Source organism: Hyperolius riggenbachi, chromosome 4, assembly GCF_040937935.1.
Source record: "Hyperolius riggenbachi isolate aHypRig1 chromosome 4, aHypRig1.pri, whole genome shotgun sequence".
Taxonomy (NCBI): Eukaryota; Metazoa; Chordata; class Amphibia; order Anura; family Hyperoliidae; genus Hyperolius; species Hyperolius riggenbachi.
The window spans coordinates 285,968,378-285,990,966 of NC_090649.1; the positions used below are offsets into that span (position 1 = coordinate 285,968,378).

Here is a 22,589-nt window from a genome sequence, read left to right on the forward strand (position 1 = left end):
TGGCAAGACAGCAGCTTTCACAATGGCTGCAGATGATTCTCAAATGCTTTCAGTGTTTTAAGGGCTGGTTTACACGGACGATTCCCCCATCATTTCTGCTGTCTTTTTCAGGACTGCTTCCATTCAAGATTAATGCCGGGACGCGAACAAACGAAACGCCGCCCAATGATTGAACCGGGCCTACTTTAGAAATGGACCAACCTTGCATATTGTCGGATAGGATTTTGCTACATTCTTTTGTGCAGATTTTGTTTAGGTTGTTTAGGTTAGCCAGCTACACAGACACCATACTCAACTGAAAGTGGCATAAAACAATACACAAGTTTTCAGATGTCATACCATTTTGCAATGGAAACACTACATCAAACCATGCACACATGGCTCTGTAAAAGTTTATACTCAAAGCAACAGGCAGTACTACATGTGCCTGGCTTTAGGAACTTTTAGAAGTGAGTGGCATAATCGAGTTGTAGCAATGGAGAATGTGTACTTTTTTGTTATTTGTTGCACTAAATGACTATTTTAAATGCCAGTTTACTTGGGGTTTCACTTGTACAACCCACTACCATTCCTCATTCCAAAAGAAAGTCCACAAGGACCAGCACACTCAGGGATTTCTTCCTAAACTCAGAAATCTTTATTACAAAATCTTCAAAATCAAACCTTAAATATGTGAGCTGTTACAGCGATGATTCAGCACTTTACTTGGCTTGAAGACGGGCCGGACACCTGAAACAGCTCTTGGCCGGTGTCTGTCGCCGTGATGATTGGATTTTTTATATGATGTTGACCTTTGTCTACAAGACCGCTATAAACACTCTGGTCTGCTTGGGGACTAGGCTTTCGATGGACATTGACCAGGGCCGGCCCGCTCAAGAGGTGGGGTGAAACATTTGCCTCAGGCGGCACTTCTGGGGGGGCAGCACCCGCCTGTCTGTGGGTGCGGGGGGCCGGCCGCCGAGCTGGAGGGGTAGCGGGCAGGAAGTGGTATTGGGCCTAGTGGCGGGGAGGGGGGGGGGTCGGACCCCCCCTCCCTCACCTGGGTCCCCCATCTGCGCTCCCCCTCCAGCTTTATAAAGTTAAGTAGCAGCCGCTACTAGTAAGAGGCAACGGGCGGGGATCACTCACCTCTTCTGCGTTCCAGCGTGCGCTCCACTGACGTCACTTCCTGCAACACCGTCCACTTACAATACAGTGGACGGCGTTGCAGGAAGTGACGACAGTGGATTGCACACTGCTTTGCCCAATACTGCCGCTTTGCCCAATACCCCCTTCCTGCCTGCTACCCCCTCCAGCTCGGCGGCCCCCCAACCAAGGCTTGAGGAGGGGAGGGGGGCGATTTTTTTTAAGTTTGCCTCAGGCGGCAAAAAGTCTAGGGCCGGCCCTGACATTGACCATCTTTGGCTGTTATTGTATTGCTGGATTGTCCCTGTGACGGCTCAAGTATTTTAATGTGTATGATTTTGAAGATTCTGTAATAAAGATTTCTATGCTTTTTGGAAGAAATCCTTGTGTGCTGATCCTTTATACTGGGTGTCCGATCTGGTGCTCTGGTAGGCTTATCTTTCACCTCAGTTTATGGTGGTCATTTGGTAATTCCTAAAGAAAAGCAGGAGAAAAGAAGGCAGGGGGAAACTTTAACCTAACTGTTATATGAACGAGTAGAAAGAATGCATGATTTTGGAGAGCTTTACTGGCAATCACCATTTATCTAAACTTAACCGATACAATTTTTCAAAAAGAACGGATACAAACAAGCCAATATATTCAGTAATCAGTTTAAGGGAACCAGGTGAACTGAGTACACAAATATCCAAGTAATAGCTCACTGGTATCTTATCCTATTTTATCCTAACTAGCTTACCTGTGCGATCATAGGATTCATGACAGGTCCGTGTAATCTCCGCTGCCAGCTCTATATGGTGTCCTGTTTTATCACTTGGTGCACCATCAGCTCCAAGGGCAAACATGCCACCAGCAAAACATGTTAAATGTCCCATCTTATGCTCCAGAAGACCACCTTTCCACTCAGCAATGTATGTGAAGCCACTGCTAGATTTGCGGATTAAATTGGTCTCAATGGCCTGTTGATAATAAAGAAAAACTCAAAATTGCATGAAATACATACATATATACAGCAAAAATAAAGAGCAGTTTGAGTCCTTAAAGAGACACTGAAGCGAAAAAAAATATATGATATAATGAATTTGTGTACTATGAATAATTACTAGAAGATTATCAGAAAAGAAAATATTCTCATATTTTTATTTTCAGGTATATAGTGTGTTTTCTAACATTGCATCATTCTCTAATATGTGCAGATTACACAAAACTCTGCATTCAAAATGATTCTTTCAGAGCAGTCTGTGAACTAATGACCTCCTCTGGCAGATAAAAAGAAAACTGTTCACTTACAGTTGAGATAATAAAAGTCAGAAGACAGCCCTCCCCACGACTTTGAAAGTCGTAGAGCTTAATGGCTTTTTTTGCATAGAGATAACAGCTGGAGTTTCTTAACTCTTCCTGTACTGGAAACGATTACACTGATGTATCGGATCTTAATGTTTTATTTCTTAGCTGTGCTACACATACAAATCATAATATCATACATTTTTTTTCGCATCAGTGTCTCTTTAAATGCTTACCCATCTACTTCTATACTAAATCATAAGCTTTGTAGCCATTTAAGTTTTTCTATCCTTCAAAATCCTTTTGACCAAATGCCCGGCATTTCAGACAAATGATGCCGTGAGCACTGTACACAGAAAACCCCTTCAAAATGGACCACAGAATAGTCAAAAGATAATATGGCTCATTAATTGATGGAATTATATTCACAAAACACTGACCTAAGCGTCTTTGCAGTTTTGAAACCACCTATAACATATCACTGGTTTCATTTTACAAATCAATTTCTGCATGTACTAAGTAAAGAACACTATGAAATTATACTGACAGGGCACTGCATAATATTTGTAATTCATGCCTTTTCCTGACCTTCAGAAGTCAAGGTATGTCTGTCCTTCAAAAGTACATTTAAGCAAAATGCCTCACTCAAACCCCTGGGGTACCTGCTCCCACCTCGGCTATCACAAGCACTGCAGGGTTGAGCGATTTCAGTGTTTGCTTACATGCAATACTATGGCTCCCTCTGTTTAATAGGGGACACTTCACTTGGAAGCATATGGATTTTCCATTTATTTCAATAGATACTTTACACTGCAACATATACCCAGCAGTCAGGACAGTGTGTTAGGGCTGGATGTAAATAGAGGAGGCCAAGGCTGTTCAGATCACTCGTCCACTGGTCCCTGCAAGTGCAGATACCATGGAGGAAAGTATCAATGTATTGGGGCAAAGAATTGCATTTTGGATAAATTCATAAGTAGGATGGAGATTTAAGTCTGTAGAGGTCAAGGAGCTCACAGTGAATGCTAGCATGTGTCTATGCTCACTACTCCTGGCGGTCTGTAAAGTACTAATCACAACGGGCCACACTGTTAGAAAGCTATAAAGGACTATTTATAGTACATCTGGAAAGTATTCACAGCGCATCATTATTCCACATTTTATGTTACGGCCTTATTCCAAAATGGATTAACATCATTTTTCCCTCATAAGTCTATACACAACGTGAAAAAGTTTACTTGAGGTTTAGGCGACTATTAAAAATAAAAAAAAAGAGAAAGCACAAGTACATAAGTATTCACAGCCTTTGCCATGAAGCTCAACATTAAGCTCAGGTGGATAATGCTTCCCTTGATCATATTTGAGATGTTTTTGCAGCTTAACTGGAGTCCACCTGTGGTAGATTAAGTTGATTGGACATGATTTGGAATATCGACAACGTATTGAGCAAAGGCTGTGAATACTTATATGCATGTGATTCCTCAGTTATTTTATTTTTAATTATGCTGCTGACAACCCCGCAAGTAAACTATTTTCATGTTGTCATTATGGGGTGTGTTCTGAGGAAAATAATGCATTTAATCCATTTTAGAATAAGGCTATAACATGTGGAAAAGGTGATGCGCTGTGAGTATTATCTGGATGCACTGTAGACTTACACACACACCTCCTGGAAGCAGCTCCATTATGCGCTGCACAGTCAGCCCCAATCCCTAGTCTGTACAGCACTCAGCCCCAAACTGTCAACTGAGAGATAGAATTCCAATCCCAAATTTGATGTGCAATGAAAAATTAAATGTGGAAAAAAAAAAAGAAGGAAATAGAATACTGATCCCTATGGGCAACAGTAACGGTGTGTAAGCACCCCAAGTATCTTGCCAACAATTTGCCTAAATTATTGCTGGTACACAACTGTAAATTCCATCTCAGTAACAGTTGAAAGTCCTGTACTGGCGCACAGGTCAAACGACCGATTTCCAATATTCATATTGTACATATGATATAAAGAGAAGCAGTTTCTTTATATAAAAAGAAAAATTATAGCGAAATCTGCCAGTGTCAGAAATACACCTTTCTTTGTTTGAGGACTACAAATGTTGCTCCTAGACAGCAGTTTTGCATTATTAAACAATATGCGCGTTATAAGCAAAGGCATAAGCAATGATTATTCTCTGCTGCTTGGGGGCTTTTTCTGACCACAAAAGGCTAGCTAAAGTGCTGCATCATCTCTACAGCCCTGATTTCCTCAGAAGTAGATACTGCATGCTCATGATAAGAAGTAGCTGCAAATATGGCATCAATGAAGTAGGGATAGTTGGCAATCAGGCACTGCAGTGATATCAAATTGATTCCGTATTCAGATGTTTAGCAGTATATTCCAAACAAGTTGCTGTATACAGTGGTAGGTTAGTGAATCACAAACGTATAGTTGTTGCGCACAGTGTCAAAAATCAATAATAGTTTTCTCCTACCAGTACTGAGGCAGTTGGCGGTGGGTGCAGGGCCAAAAATGGGCAGCCTAACGGCAGTTTCGCACGGCGGTGCTTCCAAGACTGGTCCATGGAAGAACTGCCAATTGCCTGAGTACTGGTAGGAGAAAACCATTATTGATTTTTGTCACTGTGTGCAACAAGTATACGTTTTGATTCACTAACCCTACCACTGTATACAGCAACTCATTTGGAATATACTGCTGAATATCTGAATACAGAATAAATATTGATATCTCTGCAGTGCCCGATTGCCTATTATCTCTACTTCATTGATGATATTTTTGAAGAAGCAAAAACGAGAATCGAGTTGCCCAGACACGCATGCCACGGTGCAGACCAAACACCATTCTTGAATGTTCTGTGACTCTTGACGACACCCCACTTACTGTCTGAGTGCCACCATAGCTGTAATTCACATTACAGCTTATGTCGGTGCATTGTGCACCCACATTTCCCAGTGCCGTTTGGCGCTGCCTTAAGGTAAATTTAGGTATCCTGCGGTATTTACTGCATTTCTCCTACTGTATGTTGTTGCAATGCCTCCAAGTGTCACAGGAAAGCCTAGCCCTGTTTGTGAACTGCACATTTGCTAGTGAGGTTATATTATAGGACATCAGATTTTCCAAAAACAGCTGACAAACTAATATCCATTTTCTAATTTGCCACATCTCTATGGCCAATTACAGGTAGAAGAAGGGTCATATTTACTATAATACCGTACCTACAAGCGCTGATCATGGAAAGGCGGTTCATCACCTCCTCTCCCCTTGTGCCTTCCTTCTTACCTATGCAGAGTACAGAGCCTAAATGTGAGGTTACTCACCCAGCTCTTGGTATTCCACTGATGAAATTTCACTTCAGTCATGTGCACCACTAGCTACTTAAACTGAGGGTGCCCCTGGCTACCTAATGTTAAGGGATACCTGTAGCTATGACATGCAAGGGAAGTAAGGGAGAAGTGACAGCTGGCACAGCCAGGACACCCTTCGGAGCGGTTTGGAGGGGGGCTGTAGGTTCATTGGGGTGAAGTCTAGGGTGCCAAGACATCTGTGCCTATAGGCTTCTGTGATTTAAAAGCGGGCCTGGGTAGAGGCACTAATCAGTGGTCACTAGGCATTGCACGCATGCCAAAGACCAACTGTACCTTCTGCTTCATGTAGCCACTGTGATAGAGAAGGGAACCCCCCTTTGCAAGATCTGTAAGTGTAGATTGTTCAACATGAACAAATTTGATGGTACACCAATAATTCCCATACATATTACTGTACAGTATATTGTACTCAAAGCAATAAACACCAACGATACATATATGACAAGGTAATAATTGTGATTAATATTTTATGTGAAAGCACGTTCTATTTAGAGAAAGTAGGTGTATAGCAGCAATATGTTTTCACACATAGAAGGACATTAATTTGATCAGTGATATTCCATTACTTTAAGTAATCACAGCACAGTAACTGCTTTAACCACCTGCAACGCTGTGATGCTGAAATAACCGTAGTTTGCTACAAAGGGTCCATCTCTAAACCCGTAATAAACACTACTAATTAGCAATGAATCCTACATTTACTTCTGCCCAACATTCTGACACCAGTTTTGACAAATGAAGCTATCAAAAGGATAATACCATGAAAGATTTGTTTTGCATATCAAAAAGTTCCAGACAATAAAAGAGATCAGCGTTACCTCCTGAGTCACCATGGCTTTGTGTCATGATTAATTGACGTACAGTGGACACAGATATTAGAGCATATTAATAAAAGGCTGTCATTACAGAAGAAAGTTAGTGCCAAGAAGGATGGCTGCTTAATGAACACGTACAGCATGTGTGGAGGAGATAGAAGCACATTACCTTGCTAAATAATAGTAGCAATTTATCCTGTGTGGAGAATCTGCTCCCCAAAGATAGGGGTATGTGAACAGAAAAAGAGCAGGCTGCTCATAATGGATGGATAAACATACTGTGGCATGCATAAATAATATTCTGGCCTGCTCGCTTTTAAACCAATCACACACTCAATTAGGCAACAAAACCAATAACTTTGCTTTATTCTCCATATTCCTTGCAAAATGGTTTTTAATTGCAGTGAAGCACGAACTATCAATAACTATAGATCACATCTATAATCTGAATTAAGGCTTAGCTTCTGGGCTTTAAACACATTGAGCAATCAGGTGAAAAAAAAAATGAAATGCTTCAGAGAGAAGGTTGCCTGTGTGGAATCAAGGCTGGTAATTCCAAATAGATACGCAATATTGAAAGTCAGGGAAGGCTATCATTAGGGTCCTCAGCATGTTCTGCTGCATCTTGATAAACACTGTAATCATCTCCTACAAACACCTTTGTAAACAGCAACAGCCAAAAAAGTGCAACATCAGTTTCAACATAAAACAGAATAATCTTATGCTGAACTGTCCCAGTTTAGAAGGGGGATTTCACGGCAAATGTTTCACATTCTGCTACAATTTTATCTCTATAGAAGTAGGCTGCCTGCTAAGTCCGTGTTTATGCACAGAATATCATGACAACTGTTTGTGGTTTACCACTGTTTTTTTTTTCCCTTGCTTCCGCTCTAGGCATGGTTCAGTCTAGATGTTAATTTTGTTGCTATACTGCTGTACTAAGTGCTAGGAACTTAATAAAAAGCTTTAAGGCCTGGGAACCACTGGCGGCACTGTGACGAATCGCAAAGTGTGCACAGTTTTCTAAAAATGCAATACATTGTATGCAATGCATTAGACTGAGCTCATTGTACGCAAGACTTAGGCTCCCTGCACACTGCAAATCCGCTTACTGATTTTGATTCCGATTCAGTTTCCGATTCCGATTTTCCCTGAATACATTCAACAGAAAAACAGATCAAAAAACGCAGCATGCAGTAAAGATTAAAAATCTGAATCGGAGGTAAAAACCGATTAAAAAGTGGAATCTGAATCGGAAATGCATGCAGTGTGCAAGAGGCCTTAATTGTGCTTAACGCAGTTTAGTGCATACACATAGTGCATACAGGCTTGTGTAGGTGGAGAAACAAGCCTGTCTTGTAGAAGGCAATATAAATCAGCTGGGAAAATGAACGCTCTTGATAACCTCATCACAAACAAGCTTCATTAAGCATGCCAAGGGCTGCCATACAGACACACTATCATTTCCAATGCATGATAGTGAAAGGTTGTATGAGCTACACTCATCCTAAAAAAATTAGTTCGAATCGGAAAGGACGAGTCAGGCTTGTCCTTTAACTGCTACTACTCACCTGCAGCTTCACTGGCGTGTGAGATCCTTCACTAGCACCTCGTGACATGTGTATTCCCGTCTTTTCTCATGGGGATCCCCAGCATGATCTCTTCTTCCTGCATCCAATGCCTGTTTCCCCATGATCACGGCCCCCAGCGTGTCTCTCTGATGATGCTGCATGTGCCCCCTGGTGTCAGGCACATGCAGTGTCATCGCATTAGGCATTGTTTTTGTATTGGATTCTATAAAAAAAAATATCTAAGTGTAAAAAAAAAAAAAAAAAAAAAAAAAAAAAAAAAAAAAGCAGCTGTGGGCGGGTAGCACTAGTGCCCACTACTGCCCATACCAGCAAACAGAGTTAGAAAGGAGGAAAAAAAAAAAAAAAAAAAAAAAAAAAAAGAGTGTGATTTGGATGTTGTGAAAGTGTTGTTGAATGGAACATGTGCATCTATTGGTAGGTATAAGAGATCTTTAGTACCCCAATTATTGATTGCAGCTAAGAGTCTGATTCCTGTTAAAGGTTCTCCATCCCTTAAGGAATGGGTGGATAGAGTCAATATGGTGAAGAGGTTGGAGAATCAAATTGCATTACAGCAAGATAAGTTAGAGGGTTTTAATATAAAGTGGGGAAAATAGAGTGAGTTTCAGGGTACAAGGGAATATGGGGATATGATGGAGGAGCTCTCTGGTAAATATAAGAAGGAATTATAGGAGGGAATTAAATTTATGAAATGTATGAATTTTATGGAGTTTATGAACGTTTGGAATTTATGTTATAATGAGATATTGATATGATGAAGATTCTGTCTGTGGATTTGGGAGGAGGAGGGGGTTGGGTTGTTTTATGTTTTGTATAAATTGAAAAAGAAGGTTTGGAGCATTGTATATTGTTGTTGGAATATAAGATTGGAATGTTAATTTTTCCTTAATAAATTATATAAAAAAGAAAGAAAAAAGGTGCTTTTTTTTAATATTGTATACATGCTTGTGGACAGCTTGCAAGAACGCAACTTGCAAGTGGTGTGCAAAAACGCTTACAGTATAAAGATGCACTAAAAAAATAAAAAAATGTACTGCTTTGGTAAAAAAAAAAAAAAAGTGCTGGTAAATTACGGTAGAGGCTAGGAAGGTTAAAGGGACACTTAAGTCAAACAAAAAAAATGAGTTTTACTCACCTGTGGCTTCCAATAGCCCCCTGCAGCTGTCCGGTGCCCTCGCCGTCTCCCTCCGATCCTCCTGGCCCCGCCGGCAGCCACTTCCTGTTTCGGTGACAGGAGCTGACAGGCTGGGGACGCGAGTGATTCTTCGCGTTCCTGGCCACAATAGCGCCATCTATGCTGCTATAGCATATATCATATACCATATAGCAGCATAGAGGGTGCTAATGTGTCTGGGAACGCGAAGAATCACTCGCGTCCCCAGCCTGTCAGCTCCTGTCACCGAAAAACAGGAAGTGGCTGCCGGTGGGGCCAGGAGGATCGGAGGGAGACGGCGAGGGCACCGGACAGCTGCAGGGGACTATTGTAAGCCCTAGGTGAGTAAAACTCATTTTTTTTTTGTTTGACTTAAGTGTCCCTTTAAGAGACCCTTTCCACTGCACATGCGCTGCAATGTGGCCGCTACTTGAAACTGGTTAAACACACCGCAGAGGTTTTTTTTTTTTTAAATGTGACGTCACCCATGGTGCGATTGCCATTTCCCAAATACAAGAGGAGGAGTTTCATGTAACAAAGTAATCATAAGAAAATCAGAAAATCACATACAGTAGTATCGCACGGATATGTGCTTCCAAAATATAACAGTAACAGAAAAATACCAAGTTGCTTTAAAATGCAGCAATTCATGTATTACATGTATTACAGATGGCTTGCTAATGCTAGTTTAAGACATTTTAACACAAATACTTGGATGTGCAGTCAGAATATGTTAGTAAATGTATTTAACCGCTAAAATGATCAATACGTTTTATAAAGCGAGTTTGTTTCTGAACAATTCTGGTTGAACTCGATGGACATACCGTATATACTCACAAGCAAGCCGAATTTTTGACCCCCCAAAAGTGGGCCAAAAGTTGGGGGGGGGGGGGGGTCGGCTTTCTTGCGAGTGCGGTGGTTCGTGGTCCCCTCCCCCATCCGCTCCCCCCCCTAATTGCAGCGGCTGCCGCGGCGGGGGTCCACCTACACATACTGGGCACTACCTATACTGAGCACTATATTAGCTATAATGGGGCACTATACTAGCTATACTGGGGCACTATACTAGCTATACTGGGGCACTATACTAGCTCTAATGGGGCACTATACTAGCATACCGGGCACGATACTAGCTATACTGGGGCACTATACTAGCTATACTGGGCACTATACTAGCTATACTGGGCACTATACTAGCTATACTGGGCACTATACTAGCTATACTGAGCACTACCTATCAATACTGGGCACTATACTAGCTATACTGGGCACTATACTAGCTATACTGGGCACTATACTAGCTATACTGGGCACTATACTAGCTATACTGGGCACTTTACTAGCTATACTGGGCACTTTACTAGCTGTACTGGGCACTTTACTAGCTGTACTGGGCACTTTACTACCTGTACTGGGCACTTTACTAGCTGTACTGGGCACTTTACTAGCTGTACTGGGCACTTTACTAGCTGTACTGGGCACTTTACTAGCTGTACTGGGCACTATACTAGCTATACTGAGGCACTACCTACCCATACTGGGCACTATGCTAGCTATACCAGGACACAATGGGGGGATCACGCGGCCAGCATTTCCTACCCCCGGCTTATATGAGGGTCAATTAATTTTTCCTGTTTTTTCGGGTAAAAGTTGGGGGGTCGGCTTACATGCGGGTCGGCTTGCTTGCGAGTATATACGGTATGTCTTTTTTCAACCAAAATAACTATAACTATCTAATTCCTATAACTGGATCTGGCATGGGTTACTTGTAGACTACAGGTATATTAAAACTATTCAATGTAAATGTATTTATTTACATCTAAAAAGGTAAACAACTTACATCAGTGATAACGTGCAGAAAACTATTGTGCCTACATAAATAGTCGAATAATTATATTTGTTTTACCAAGACAATTTTATCTCCTTATTGACCTGTTGTGCCAGCCAGGCAGGGGAATTGTAGAGATAGATAAGTGCACAGGCTTTATGTGCAATAATTGTAAGCATTCCACAGATAGATGGCATTAATAAAAGCCCATAGTGAAGCACTGCTCCGGCGACGCTTTGTTCCACTTATATTGTATTAGGAATTTAGAGGTTTACGGCTGTATCTATCAGGGCTGCATCCAGAACAAAACAAGGTAAATAAGATCTTACAACAACAACAACAAAAAAGTACATTAAATAGCTTACACGGTTCTTTTATTTCAGTTCAGTTGTCAGTTCAGTTGTCATTCTACAGTGATTTTCAGTGCAGGTCAGCTGAAGTTTGAAATCAGTTGTCAGGCTGTCTCTGTGCTATCATCCTACTTGCTTGATAACAGCTTATTAAAGCGGATCCGAGATGAAAAACTAAATATAACAAGTGACTTGTGTATACATCTTATCTAAAGTTTAGATAGTTTACACAGCAAATCTATCTTCAAACAGCTTCAACAGTATATTAATATTTTCTCCTGTGATACAATGGGAGCAGACATCTTTTCTGCTTGTCACTATTACACAATTACACACACAGGCAAGCTTATCTGTATCTAGGCATGCTAATCTGCATATTCTGTGAAAACTCCACTCTTATCTCCTCCATTACACAGGCAACTGATCTGTATCTGCACTGCAGCTCTCAGATTGTGAAAACTCTGCCTCTGAAATCTATAGCTAGTAACACCTTTTTCACCTGCCCAGACTGAAATCCCACAATCCCTTGCAAGCGCCAAGGCACTCTGGAGAAGCTGTGGGTGTGACTTATTTAGTTTATAGGAAATTAGGGTATTAAAACAAAACAAAACAAGTATTTGGCTTGAGGAATGCCCTATAAACTATATGTAAGGAACACAATTATGCAATGAGTAAAAGTTCATCTCGGATCCACTTTAAAGCGTTATTTAGGGCTACAATTGAATGAAGAGCTTTTAATTACTACTACAGGTTGCTGACCCTTTCAATATGAGTTGATCATTACCCCTGGAGGTACAGAGGTGTCAAAACACATTTTTTTGTTTATTGATGACAGGATTGCACATACATGTCTGTAAAGCAAAGGCAAATGCCTAGGGGTGCTGATTTAGCCCTATGTACCATTACACACTAGTGGCAGGTCCTCTTCAGAAACACCAAGAGTCAGGCATCTATCCTCTGTGGGTGATTGAGGTCAGAAGGGGGGAATAGCCAAGCCACACCATGCTGATGCAAACCAGGAATTCCTTAGGACAGGGGTGTCAAACTCAATCATATAAGGGGCCAAAATCTAAAACCTAGTGTAAGTCATGGGACAAATTGTTTAAGATTTAACATTTATTGAACACTCAAGCCAACTATAGCAAACATGCGGCACCCGCTCCTCGCCTTCTGCAGAGTAGGGCAGAGGAGCAGTTGTATATTTACTGCTCCAGTGCTGCTTCAGCAGAAAAACATCATTATCAAATGTGGCCCAAGAAGGATGCCAAGCTTCCCCTCCCGCATAGTCCTTTTGGTAAGCTGACACACAATGGGGTTTGAATGCCAAGAGGGGGCCCCATTGTAATTTTGCTAAGGGTTCCCAAGGGTTTTTGCTGCACTCCACCTAACCATATTTCAACCAGAAACACTGTCCCCGGTGTGCTCCTCTGGATGGGAAGGTAGTGTGCAGTTATTATTTACAATGATACACATTTAAAGCTCTGGAGGGCCGTATAAAAGTGCAAGGCGGGGTGCATTTGGCCTGCGGCCCTTGACACTTGTGGCTTAGAGGATTACAGGTTGCTGCAAACTTTGAAGGTAAGCAAGAAGCAGCTTTTTCTGGTCAGTGCAGATGGTTAGAGCTCTGCCATCCTGATGCCGCATGGCTGGCTAGTGTAATGGTTAAGGGCTCTGCCTCTGACACAGGTGACCTGGGTTCAAATCTCAGCTCTTCCTGTTCAGTAAGCCAGCACCTATTCAGTAAGGTGGCCTTGGCAGGACTTCCTAACACTCCTATGGAAAACTACAGCTAGTAGGATTGTGGGTGGGGAGATGGAGGCAGCATTTTGCAGCAGTTCATAGATGTTATCAGGGCACTGGATAGCACTCAGATCTAACTCAAATACTGTATAAAAAATAAAATAAAAATATCTATCTAGCAACTGAATGTGGGGCACATAGCTCAAACATATACTGGAAACATTGGCTAGAAATATTTTAATATGAATGCTAAGAAACATACAAAGGCTTCTACCTCCTCCTAACATTAAAGTGGTCTGAAAGTCAGCATTTCTACTTTGCACTAAAAGATTCTTCACAGCTTGAAAGCTACAATCCCAGAAAAAAAATTCTAGCAGAACATCACTGAAAAGGTTAAACAAAAGCACTATGTCCTGCTATTCAGCTTCAATCCACATCCAAACTGGAGATAACAGTATCTTTGTTTACATTCCAATGTGGTTACAATGTGTATAAACAGTCTAACAAGTAAAAAAAGGAACTTCAGGCACACACACAGTTCAGAAAAGCTCATTAGAAGATGTTAATATATAATAAAAAGCAGTTTGAATAAAATGCAATGCCAGCTTTCAGGGTACGATAAACTACACTTTGGAAACTTGTAATTTGTAGACAGACAATATTACTTATGTACAAAAGCAAATATGCCCGAGCCTCCGTTCCGTAGCTAGACTTCTAAGTCGATGCCAGCGCAGCCCTGCCAAGCGTATCTTTTCTTCATGATCCCCTCTGCAATAGCAGGGGACGCGAAGAAAGGATACATGTGGCCAGAGCCGCGCAAGCGCAGTGGCCCAGCGGCGAAACCGAAAGTAGATGGCGGTGGGAAAACGGAGGCTCTGGCAGGACCGGCGTGGGACAGGGTGGCTGCTGGGTGCTTGCAGAAGCCCCAGGTAAGTGAAACAATGTATTTAAAAAGTAATTACAGTTCCGCTTTAAATGCATCCTACTATATTGAGCCATATTATGCATTCCCTTATATCATTTATGCATTTCTTCCTTACTTTAAAACTGTTTAAGTTAGTCATTTACTCAAGGAAAAGCTGTAGCAGTGTTGAGTGTTTATGACAAATATTGTATAGTATAATCTCATTATATTGAACTCCAAGGGACCAGGAAAAGTGGTTTCTATATCAGAAATCACCCTAGATATGGCCTAGCATGCCCTGGTACATACTCTGCTGCAAATGACCAGTTCTGTCCTTCCATTAGAGGTACAGGACAAGCACTTGTACATTTGGCGGACTACAAGGTTAAGTATAATTAAGGACTGCATAGCCAGGCTGGACAAATTGCTGGTACAGTATCCAAATCTCTTAAAAAATTGCAGCAGTCACTGAATAGAGGTAGCCAATCACTTCCTGTGGCGCTGATACCTCCGTGGGAGGGACTTGCAGCATGTGTCCTGCAAAACTTTCTGCTCACACTTGGCCCAATCATGAAGCCTCTCTTCAAAATGCAGCCAATCATGATAAGCTCTGATACCTCCAAGGGCGGGGCTTAGCACTCTCCTCTCAGTTTTGTGCGATACTCTGATCAGTATTACAAGTGAAAGTAGCTTGTACTGTGCTCCTCACACTACCAGGAGCGTCATTACCAACAAGGGAAGAGATACCCGGGAGTGTGTATAATCCTGTGGAAAGACGGACAATACTTTTATCAGTGATTGCAAAGTGGAAGTGGTAACGCTGCATCCTCTTGTTTATGTACACATTATTCCTCATTCTCCCCAGGCTGCTTATTTGTACAGTACTGTATTTCCACCACCTGTGCCATTCTTCTTGTCTTACAAACGGCATCAACTCACTTGCAACCAGCCTTAAGAGAGCAGCCGACTATGGGTTGCACATTGACATATGACACATGCACCGCCCACTGTTTACTATATCCAGAGTCAACGTCACGTAGGGGACAACCAACATGTTTACTATAACAGAAGTTTTATTATATCAGAGTTTACTATACCAGGCGTTGCTCCCATAAACTTATAATGAAGATTGGCAGGGGCCCGTAGACGTAGTTTAATATACCAGAATTTATTATAACGAGATTAAACTGTATTTCTTCTGTTATTTTGTATATGTTCATATCTTTCTAGCCTGAAGCGCTGAGCTGGCTCATGATTATAATCATTATTATGCATTTAAATTGTGCAAAATAGAATACACAAACTAGCTGACATCATTGTCTGCCCCTCAAATGCGCAAATGAATGCATTAGACTGGTAAAAAGTTCAATAGACTAGATCAATTGTTATACAGAAGAAATTTTGTTCTGAAACCAAATAACTAGTAAAAGGTACATACTGTGTTTTCCCTGTAAATAAGCACTAGTGTGACTTCTTCTGTGTTTTCCCAAATGCTCAAAATCTAAGCCCTTCCCTGAAAATAAACCCTAACGAACCTTCATAGTACGATATATATTCGTGTTGTTGTGGCTTCTGGCCACTAGGGGGAGCCAGTGGAATACAGAAGAATGCAGCTGGAACGTGACTGTGACAGGATGTGTGTGTGAGAAGGGACACCAGCTGAACATTTAGATCTGTGTGTGAGAGATTTTGACATTTTCTTCTTTTTCAACCCATTCCATGTACATATTTAGAATCTTCATGAATACCTCTGGGCTCATTTTTTTTCATGAACAACTATAGACATCTGGTGCACCAAAATGGAGGGATACACATTTGTTCATTTCCTTGGTAAAGGTCTGTCCTGCTGCACGATTATATTTTACACTAGGCTGCTTGGACAAAAACTATGTTTGAAGAAATTTTTTGTTCAAGAGAAAATGTAAATTGTTTGTGGGGAAAAAAAACAAGACAGCCCCTAAAAGTAATCCCTAGTGTGTTTTTTGGAGCAAAAACTACTATAAAAAATTACTTGTACACACTGCGCCACAGTTCCAAAAGAAACGTAAAGTCAAATGTTCACCAATCCCTGGGATCGCTGCAGAGAGTCCAATTAGGGGTATAAATTTGTATAGTTACTGCTGCGCTCTCCAGACCTGCAAAGAAATCAGACTCCACATAGGGTAATACTATTCAGACAATGTAAAAAGTTCCAATCCTAGTGACTACTTCAGCAGAAGACCAGTGCATAAGAAAAAAACCTCTGTGCCAGCAATCTCACTCCGTGTTTACTCAATGTGAATCCCCAAAGAGGTATATGCCTAAAGGCTCACCAGATGCTGCCCACCTCCGCTTGCAGGTGGATAAAACACTTAGGGTTAGTTGCCAATCAGAACCAAGAACTGCTGTTTAAAAACGAATCTTCTTTTAATCCAATGAAGTAATCTCAATAGAAAAACATAAAAAGGTACATAGCGTGATCCTGTACAATCAGCCTCTGGGCGCATATAAAAATTGCACTTACGCGTCCCGGAGTGTAATCGGCATATACAAAGATTCTTGCCACTGCCCATCCGCTGGGTCTATGCACTCGAGGGAGGGCTTCCGCGGTGTTCCGCTCCTGGTCCCCCTCTCAGCCGCAGGGCGCGGACGAGGATTAGACCCTGCGGCTGAGAGGGGGACCAGGAGCGGAACACCGCGGAAGCCCTCCCTCGAGTGCATAGACCCAGCGGATGGGCAGTGGCAAGAATCTTTGTATATGCCGATTACACTCCGGGACGCGTAAGTGCAATTTTTATATGCGCCCAGAGGCTGATTGTACAGGATCACGCTATGTACCTTTTTATGTTTTTCTATTGAGATTACTTCATTGGATTAAAAGAAGATTCGTTTTTAAACAGCAGTTCTTGGTTCTGATTGGCAACTAACCCTAAGTGTTTTATCCACCTGCAAGCGGAGGTGGGCAGCATCTGGTGAGCCTTTAGGCATATACCTCTTTGGGGATTCACATTGAGTAAACACGGAGTGAGATTGCTGGCACAGAGGTTTTTTTCTTATGCACTGGTCTTCTGCTGAAGTAGTCACTAGGATTGGAACTTTTTACATTGTCTGAATAGTATTACCCTATGTGGAGTCTGATTTCTTTGCAGGTCTGGAGAGCGCAGCAGTAACTATACTATAAAAAATTGTCTTATTTTCAGCAAAACAGTAATATCCATCCTCAATACGGCTTTTACATTTGTGTATTTGCAACTGTCAAGGGTCACTCAAATATCAGTTGTTTAGTCTAACCAATATTATTGAACTGCTTCTGGATGGTGGTGATTGAAATCTTCACCGTTTGTGGCTGCTTATTCCTGCCACTGCGTAGATTTCATTGGCTGCTGACCACGTGATTGCTGTGAGCCACTCACAGCAAACACATTTCTTAGAAGGGCACTGACTGACGGCTCGTCTCAAAGAGGCCATAGCTGTCTGCTCCCAAAGTGGCTAAGGAAGATAGTTGCAAAATCTAAATAATAGTTTTTCCATCTCTATACATTCATTGTGTTTGGTGCACAAAAGTGTGTTTATGTTGCTTTAGGTTATAGGTTAAATGCTTTTAGACGTCAGAGAGGTCAACTGGAAAACCCTCATGAAGTTTTCTTGTTTCTGATGTTGATTAATTTGTCTTCACACATACAATGATGAATTATTTGTCTGAATGATATGTTTTTGGAAAGTTTAAACAAGTATATGTATGAGACAATGGGGTTTATGCAATGGCAGAATTATTACTGCAAGTTCGTGCATAAACCTCAGTCTCTCATACATAATAATAATCCAAACATTTCTATAGCGCTTTTCTCCTGTCAGACTCAAAGCGCTCAAGAGCTGCAGCCACCATACATACTGTGGTTTGCAAAAGTATTTGCCCCCCTTGAAGTTTTCCACATTTTGTCATATTACTGCCACAAACATGAATCAATTTTATTGGAATTCCACGTGAAAGACCAATACAAAGTGGTGTACACGTGAGAAGCGGAACGAAAATCATACATGATTCCAAACATTTTTTTACAAATCAATAACTGCAAAGTGGGGTGTGCGTAATTATTCAGCCCCCTTTGGTCTGAGTGCAGTCAGTTGCCCATAGACATTGCCAGATGAGTGCTAATGACTAAATAGAGTGCACCTGTGTGTAATCTAATGTCAGTACAAATACAGCTGCCCTGTGACGGTCTCAGAGGTTGTCTAAGAGAATATTGGGAGCAACAACACCATGAAGTCCAAAGAACACACCAGACAGGTCAGGGATAAAGCTATTGAGAAATTTAAAGCAAGCTTAGGCTACAAAAAGATTTCCAAAGCCTTGAACATCCCACGGAGCACTGTTCAAGCAATCATTCAGAAATGGAAGGAGTATGGAACAACTGTAAACCTACCAAGACAAGGCCGTCCACCTAAACTCACAGGCCAAACAAGGAGAGCGCTGATCAGAAATGCAGTCAAGAGCCCCATGGTGACTCTGGATGAGCTGCAGAGATCTACAGCTCAGGTGGGGGAATTTGTCCATAGGACAACTATTAGTCGTGCACTGCACAAAGTTGGCCTTTATGAAAGAGTGGCAAGCTGAAAGCCATTGTTAACAGAAAAGCATAAGAAGTCCCGTTTGCTTGCCACAAGCCATGTGGGGGACACAGCAAACGTGGAAGAAGGTGCTCTGGTCAGATGAGACCAAAATTGAACTTTTTGGCCAAAATGCAAAACGTTGTGTGGCGGAAAACGAACACTGCACATCACTCTGAACATACCATCCCCACTGTCGAATATGGTGGTGGCAGCATCATGCTCTGGGAGTGTTTCTCTTCAGCAGGGACAGGGAAGCTGGTCAGAGTTGATGGGAAGATGGATGGAGCCAAATACAGGTCAATCTTGGAAAAAGACCTCTTGGAATCTGCAAAAGCCCGGAGACTGGGGCGGAGGTTCACCTTCCAGCAGGACAATGACTCTTAGCATAAAGCCATGGCAACAATCTAATCTAATCTGTCCATCTAATCTGACTTGGTTGGAGTTGTTTTGCAAAGAACAATGGGCAAGGATTTCAATCTCTAGATGTGCAAAGCTGGTAGAGACCTACCCTAAAAGACTGGCGGCTGTAATTGCAGCAATTGGTGGTTCTACAAAGTATTGACTCAGGGGGCTGAATAATTACACACACCCCACTTTGCAGATTTTTGTTTTTGTTTTTTTTAATGTTTGGGATCATGTATGATTTTCGTTCCACTTCTCACATGTACACCACTTTGTATTGGTCTTTCACGTGGAATTCCAATAAAATTGATGCATGTTTGTGGCAGTAATGTGATAAAATGTGGAAAACTTCATGGGGGCCGAATACTTTTGCAAACCACTGAATACTTGTTTAAAATTTCTAGAAATATATCATACAGACACATAAGTCTTCTAACATAAAGCATATTATTTCACTTTAGTTGCATATATTTTATGACGCGGCTCTCTTTTCATTCTGGATAATCTATGGCTCACTGTGACAGCTAGTCAGATACTGAACAGAAGTACCAATATCACTGATCTGATTGTGAAATTATTCCCAGATAACACGCAAGAATAGCATTTAAGATTGCATTGAAGCAGGCTCAGGCAATCCCCTTTTAAATTGTGCTCTCTGCTTTAAAAGATACACAACAGCATAATAACCTTTAAACAAATAACATTTCTTTGTTACAGCTGATACAGATCCTAAAATAAATCCGCACGGTTTCTACTTCCTGATTCATGGAAGCAGACATACTGTTTACAGCCTGTACTTTCAAATGGGCTTAACTTCCATAGGCAGTCATGTGGCATGGGGAAGGATCAAATTACAACTAGTGATTATACACAAATTAGGGGGAATTACACAAGCTATACATACAGGGTGCTTTTCTGTTATGTTTTCCTTGTGTCCTGTCCAAGAATTCAGGTCCACTTTAAAGAGGAAATGTAACCCAGGATTGAACTTCATCCTAATCAGTAGCAGATACCCATGTCACACAAGAAATCTTTCCCTTTTTTTTTTTAAAGAAATCATCTTTGGGAGGGTCTGTGTGGCTGATATTGTGGTAAAACCCCTCCCACAGTATGAGGTCATGACCATGGTCCTGACAGTTTGCTGCCTCTGAACCTTGTTGCATTGCGGGAAAGAATGGCTTTTTCCAACTGTCAAGCAAGCAATATCTCCTTCCACAGATATCACCTGGCAGGACTAAAGATGTTGCCACTTGTGATAAATTCCATAATGTAAACCAGTGTGAGAAATGATTTTACGATGGGCAAATACTGACTACATAATTTATAATTAATATTTAATATAAAAAAAATAAGCAATTTTATTAATTTTGGTATTTTCACTGCAGTTCCTCTTTAAGGCAAAAGCCATTGGGGTCAATCTGTCTTTTGACCGCACTGCAAAATAACGGCCGACAGATATTACATTTTCATTTCATTTAGATGTGCCAACAAACTTTGTTGAAATGCTTTTTTGGGGCCTATTCAAAATTCAGGAAATAGCATTAATGATCAGTGGATAAACTAGAAGGATATTGTGGCATTATAACGCAAAATAGCACTTAATTCAAGCACCGATACAACTTTAAGTGGGTGTGACCAACCTAAAGTGAGCCAATAAGTATGTGGTATGGCAGTAGGCGAATTGTACGCAGAGTGACATAAATAGGTCAGTGCATACATGCTCTCCAAAAATACTCAACAGCATAATCCTCCAAACAGTTAGGGCCCGTTCACACTTAGAACCGCAGAACGCCGGCGATTACCGCCGGCGTTTTGCGGGAGCTATGCACGCTAATCACGATCGCAAATCGCGGAACGCTCGTCGCCGGCAAACCGCTGCATGCAGCGCGGTTGCGGTTATCGCTAACCGCAACCGCGGCAGTGAGAACACTGCCACTCGCTACATTGTGTAGCGGTTCTTGCAGAACCGCTAGCGGTTTGCCGTGAGTGGGAATCGCTCGATTCCCGCTCAGGTGAGAACGGGCCCTTAGGCAGCATCTTCTCAAAATGGCAATATTAGGCAGGAATTTCTCCCTAATATCTTTAAGCAAGTAACAGGGATACAGAGGCTTGCATATGTGTATCAGCGCCAAGGAAACAAAGTGGCCGCTGCTGAGAGAAGAACGATGTCCAGAGTTCACAAACAGATAAATTATATATGCTCAGCGCAGAGTCCAAAAACAAAAGAAGAGTCTTCAACAAAGGATAAAAGCAGGCAAATCTCCACCACAATAAATATTGGGTTCACGGCACAGCTCTGCAATCATGGATACCCAAAAAAGGAAAGAGGCTTACCAGCTGGTGACAACCCACATTATAAGGTTGTATCAACGCTTTGGTAGGACATCAGGAAGCAACAGTCTGTCCAGGATCCACCAATTCAGCAATGATTCCTCTCACGAATGGATATCAGTAAACATCATAAAAAACAAACAAATGGCAACTCTAAGTGTAAACCGTTTAATATAGAGTTTTCATAGTAAAAACAGCTTAAAAGGGGGAAGGAGACAGGCGGCACCTTCATACTGTCCTTTACCGCTGACCCATACACGCGTGCAACTTTCTCGGGGTTCCCATTGCATGGGCCCCGTGTGTAAGTTTTGTTTTTATGCTATTTTTATGCTATTTTTACTATGAAAACTCTATATTAAACGGTTTACACTTAGAGTTGCCATTTGTTTGTTTTTTATGATGTTTACTGATATCCATTCGTGAGAGGAATCATTGCTGAATTGGTGGATCCTGGACAGACTGTTGCTTCCTGATGTCCTACCAAAGCGTTGATACAACCTTATAATGTGGGTTGTCACCAGCTGGTAAGCCTCTTTCCTTTTTTGGGTATCCATGATTGCAGAGCTGTGCCGTGAACCCAAAATTTATTGTGGTGGAGATTTGCCTGCTTTTATCCTTTGTTGAAGACTCGTCTTTTGTTTTTGGACTCTGCGCTGAGCATATATAATTTAGGGATACAGAGGCGCCAGAAGAATAAATCAGTTTAAAAAGTTTAAAATTTGTGGAGGCAGTGGTCGACTTCCCTCCTCCAAACAGACACAAGACATGCCAACAAAGTTTAGCAGAACAAATTTATTTACATACTCCAGGGGAAAATGCAACGCATTTCGCAGGTATGACCCCGCTTCATCAGGCAATAGGTAGGAGTAAGTACAGTGTAGGTCTGTATCGGTAATTTCATAGGTTTAACTTGGCTGTCTAACCCTTTGGTCATTTTGTTTATTTTTGTTTTCTTTTCTTTATATTGTATGGCTGATTTTTATTTATTTTGGTGTTGTATTATTTATTATAAGTTTTCTCTTATGCATCTATTTGTATTTGCCGAGTAGCGAACCTATTAGTTCTACAGGGTTGACTGTATAATTTATATATTTCTCTATTTTTTGTTTCTA

At 41.4% G+C, this 22,589-nt stretch overlaps 1 protein-coding gene across 1 annotated transcript in view; it reads right to left on the reverse strand.

Annotated features, from left to right (window-relative positions):
• The window catches only part of MAN1A1 (mannosidase alpha class 1A member 1), a 312,142-nt gene that overhangs the window by 19,770 nt on the left and 269,783 nt on the right, over positions 1–22,589 (reverse strand). Inside the window, exon 9 of the mRNA XM_068231374.1 lies at positions 1,865–2,084. Within this exon, the coding sequence (XP_068087475.1) occupies positions 1,865–2,084 (220 nt within the window). The remainder of the gene's footprint in view (positions 1–1,864; positions 2,085–22,589) is intronic.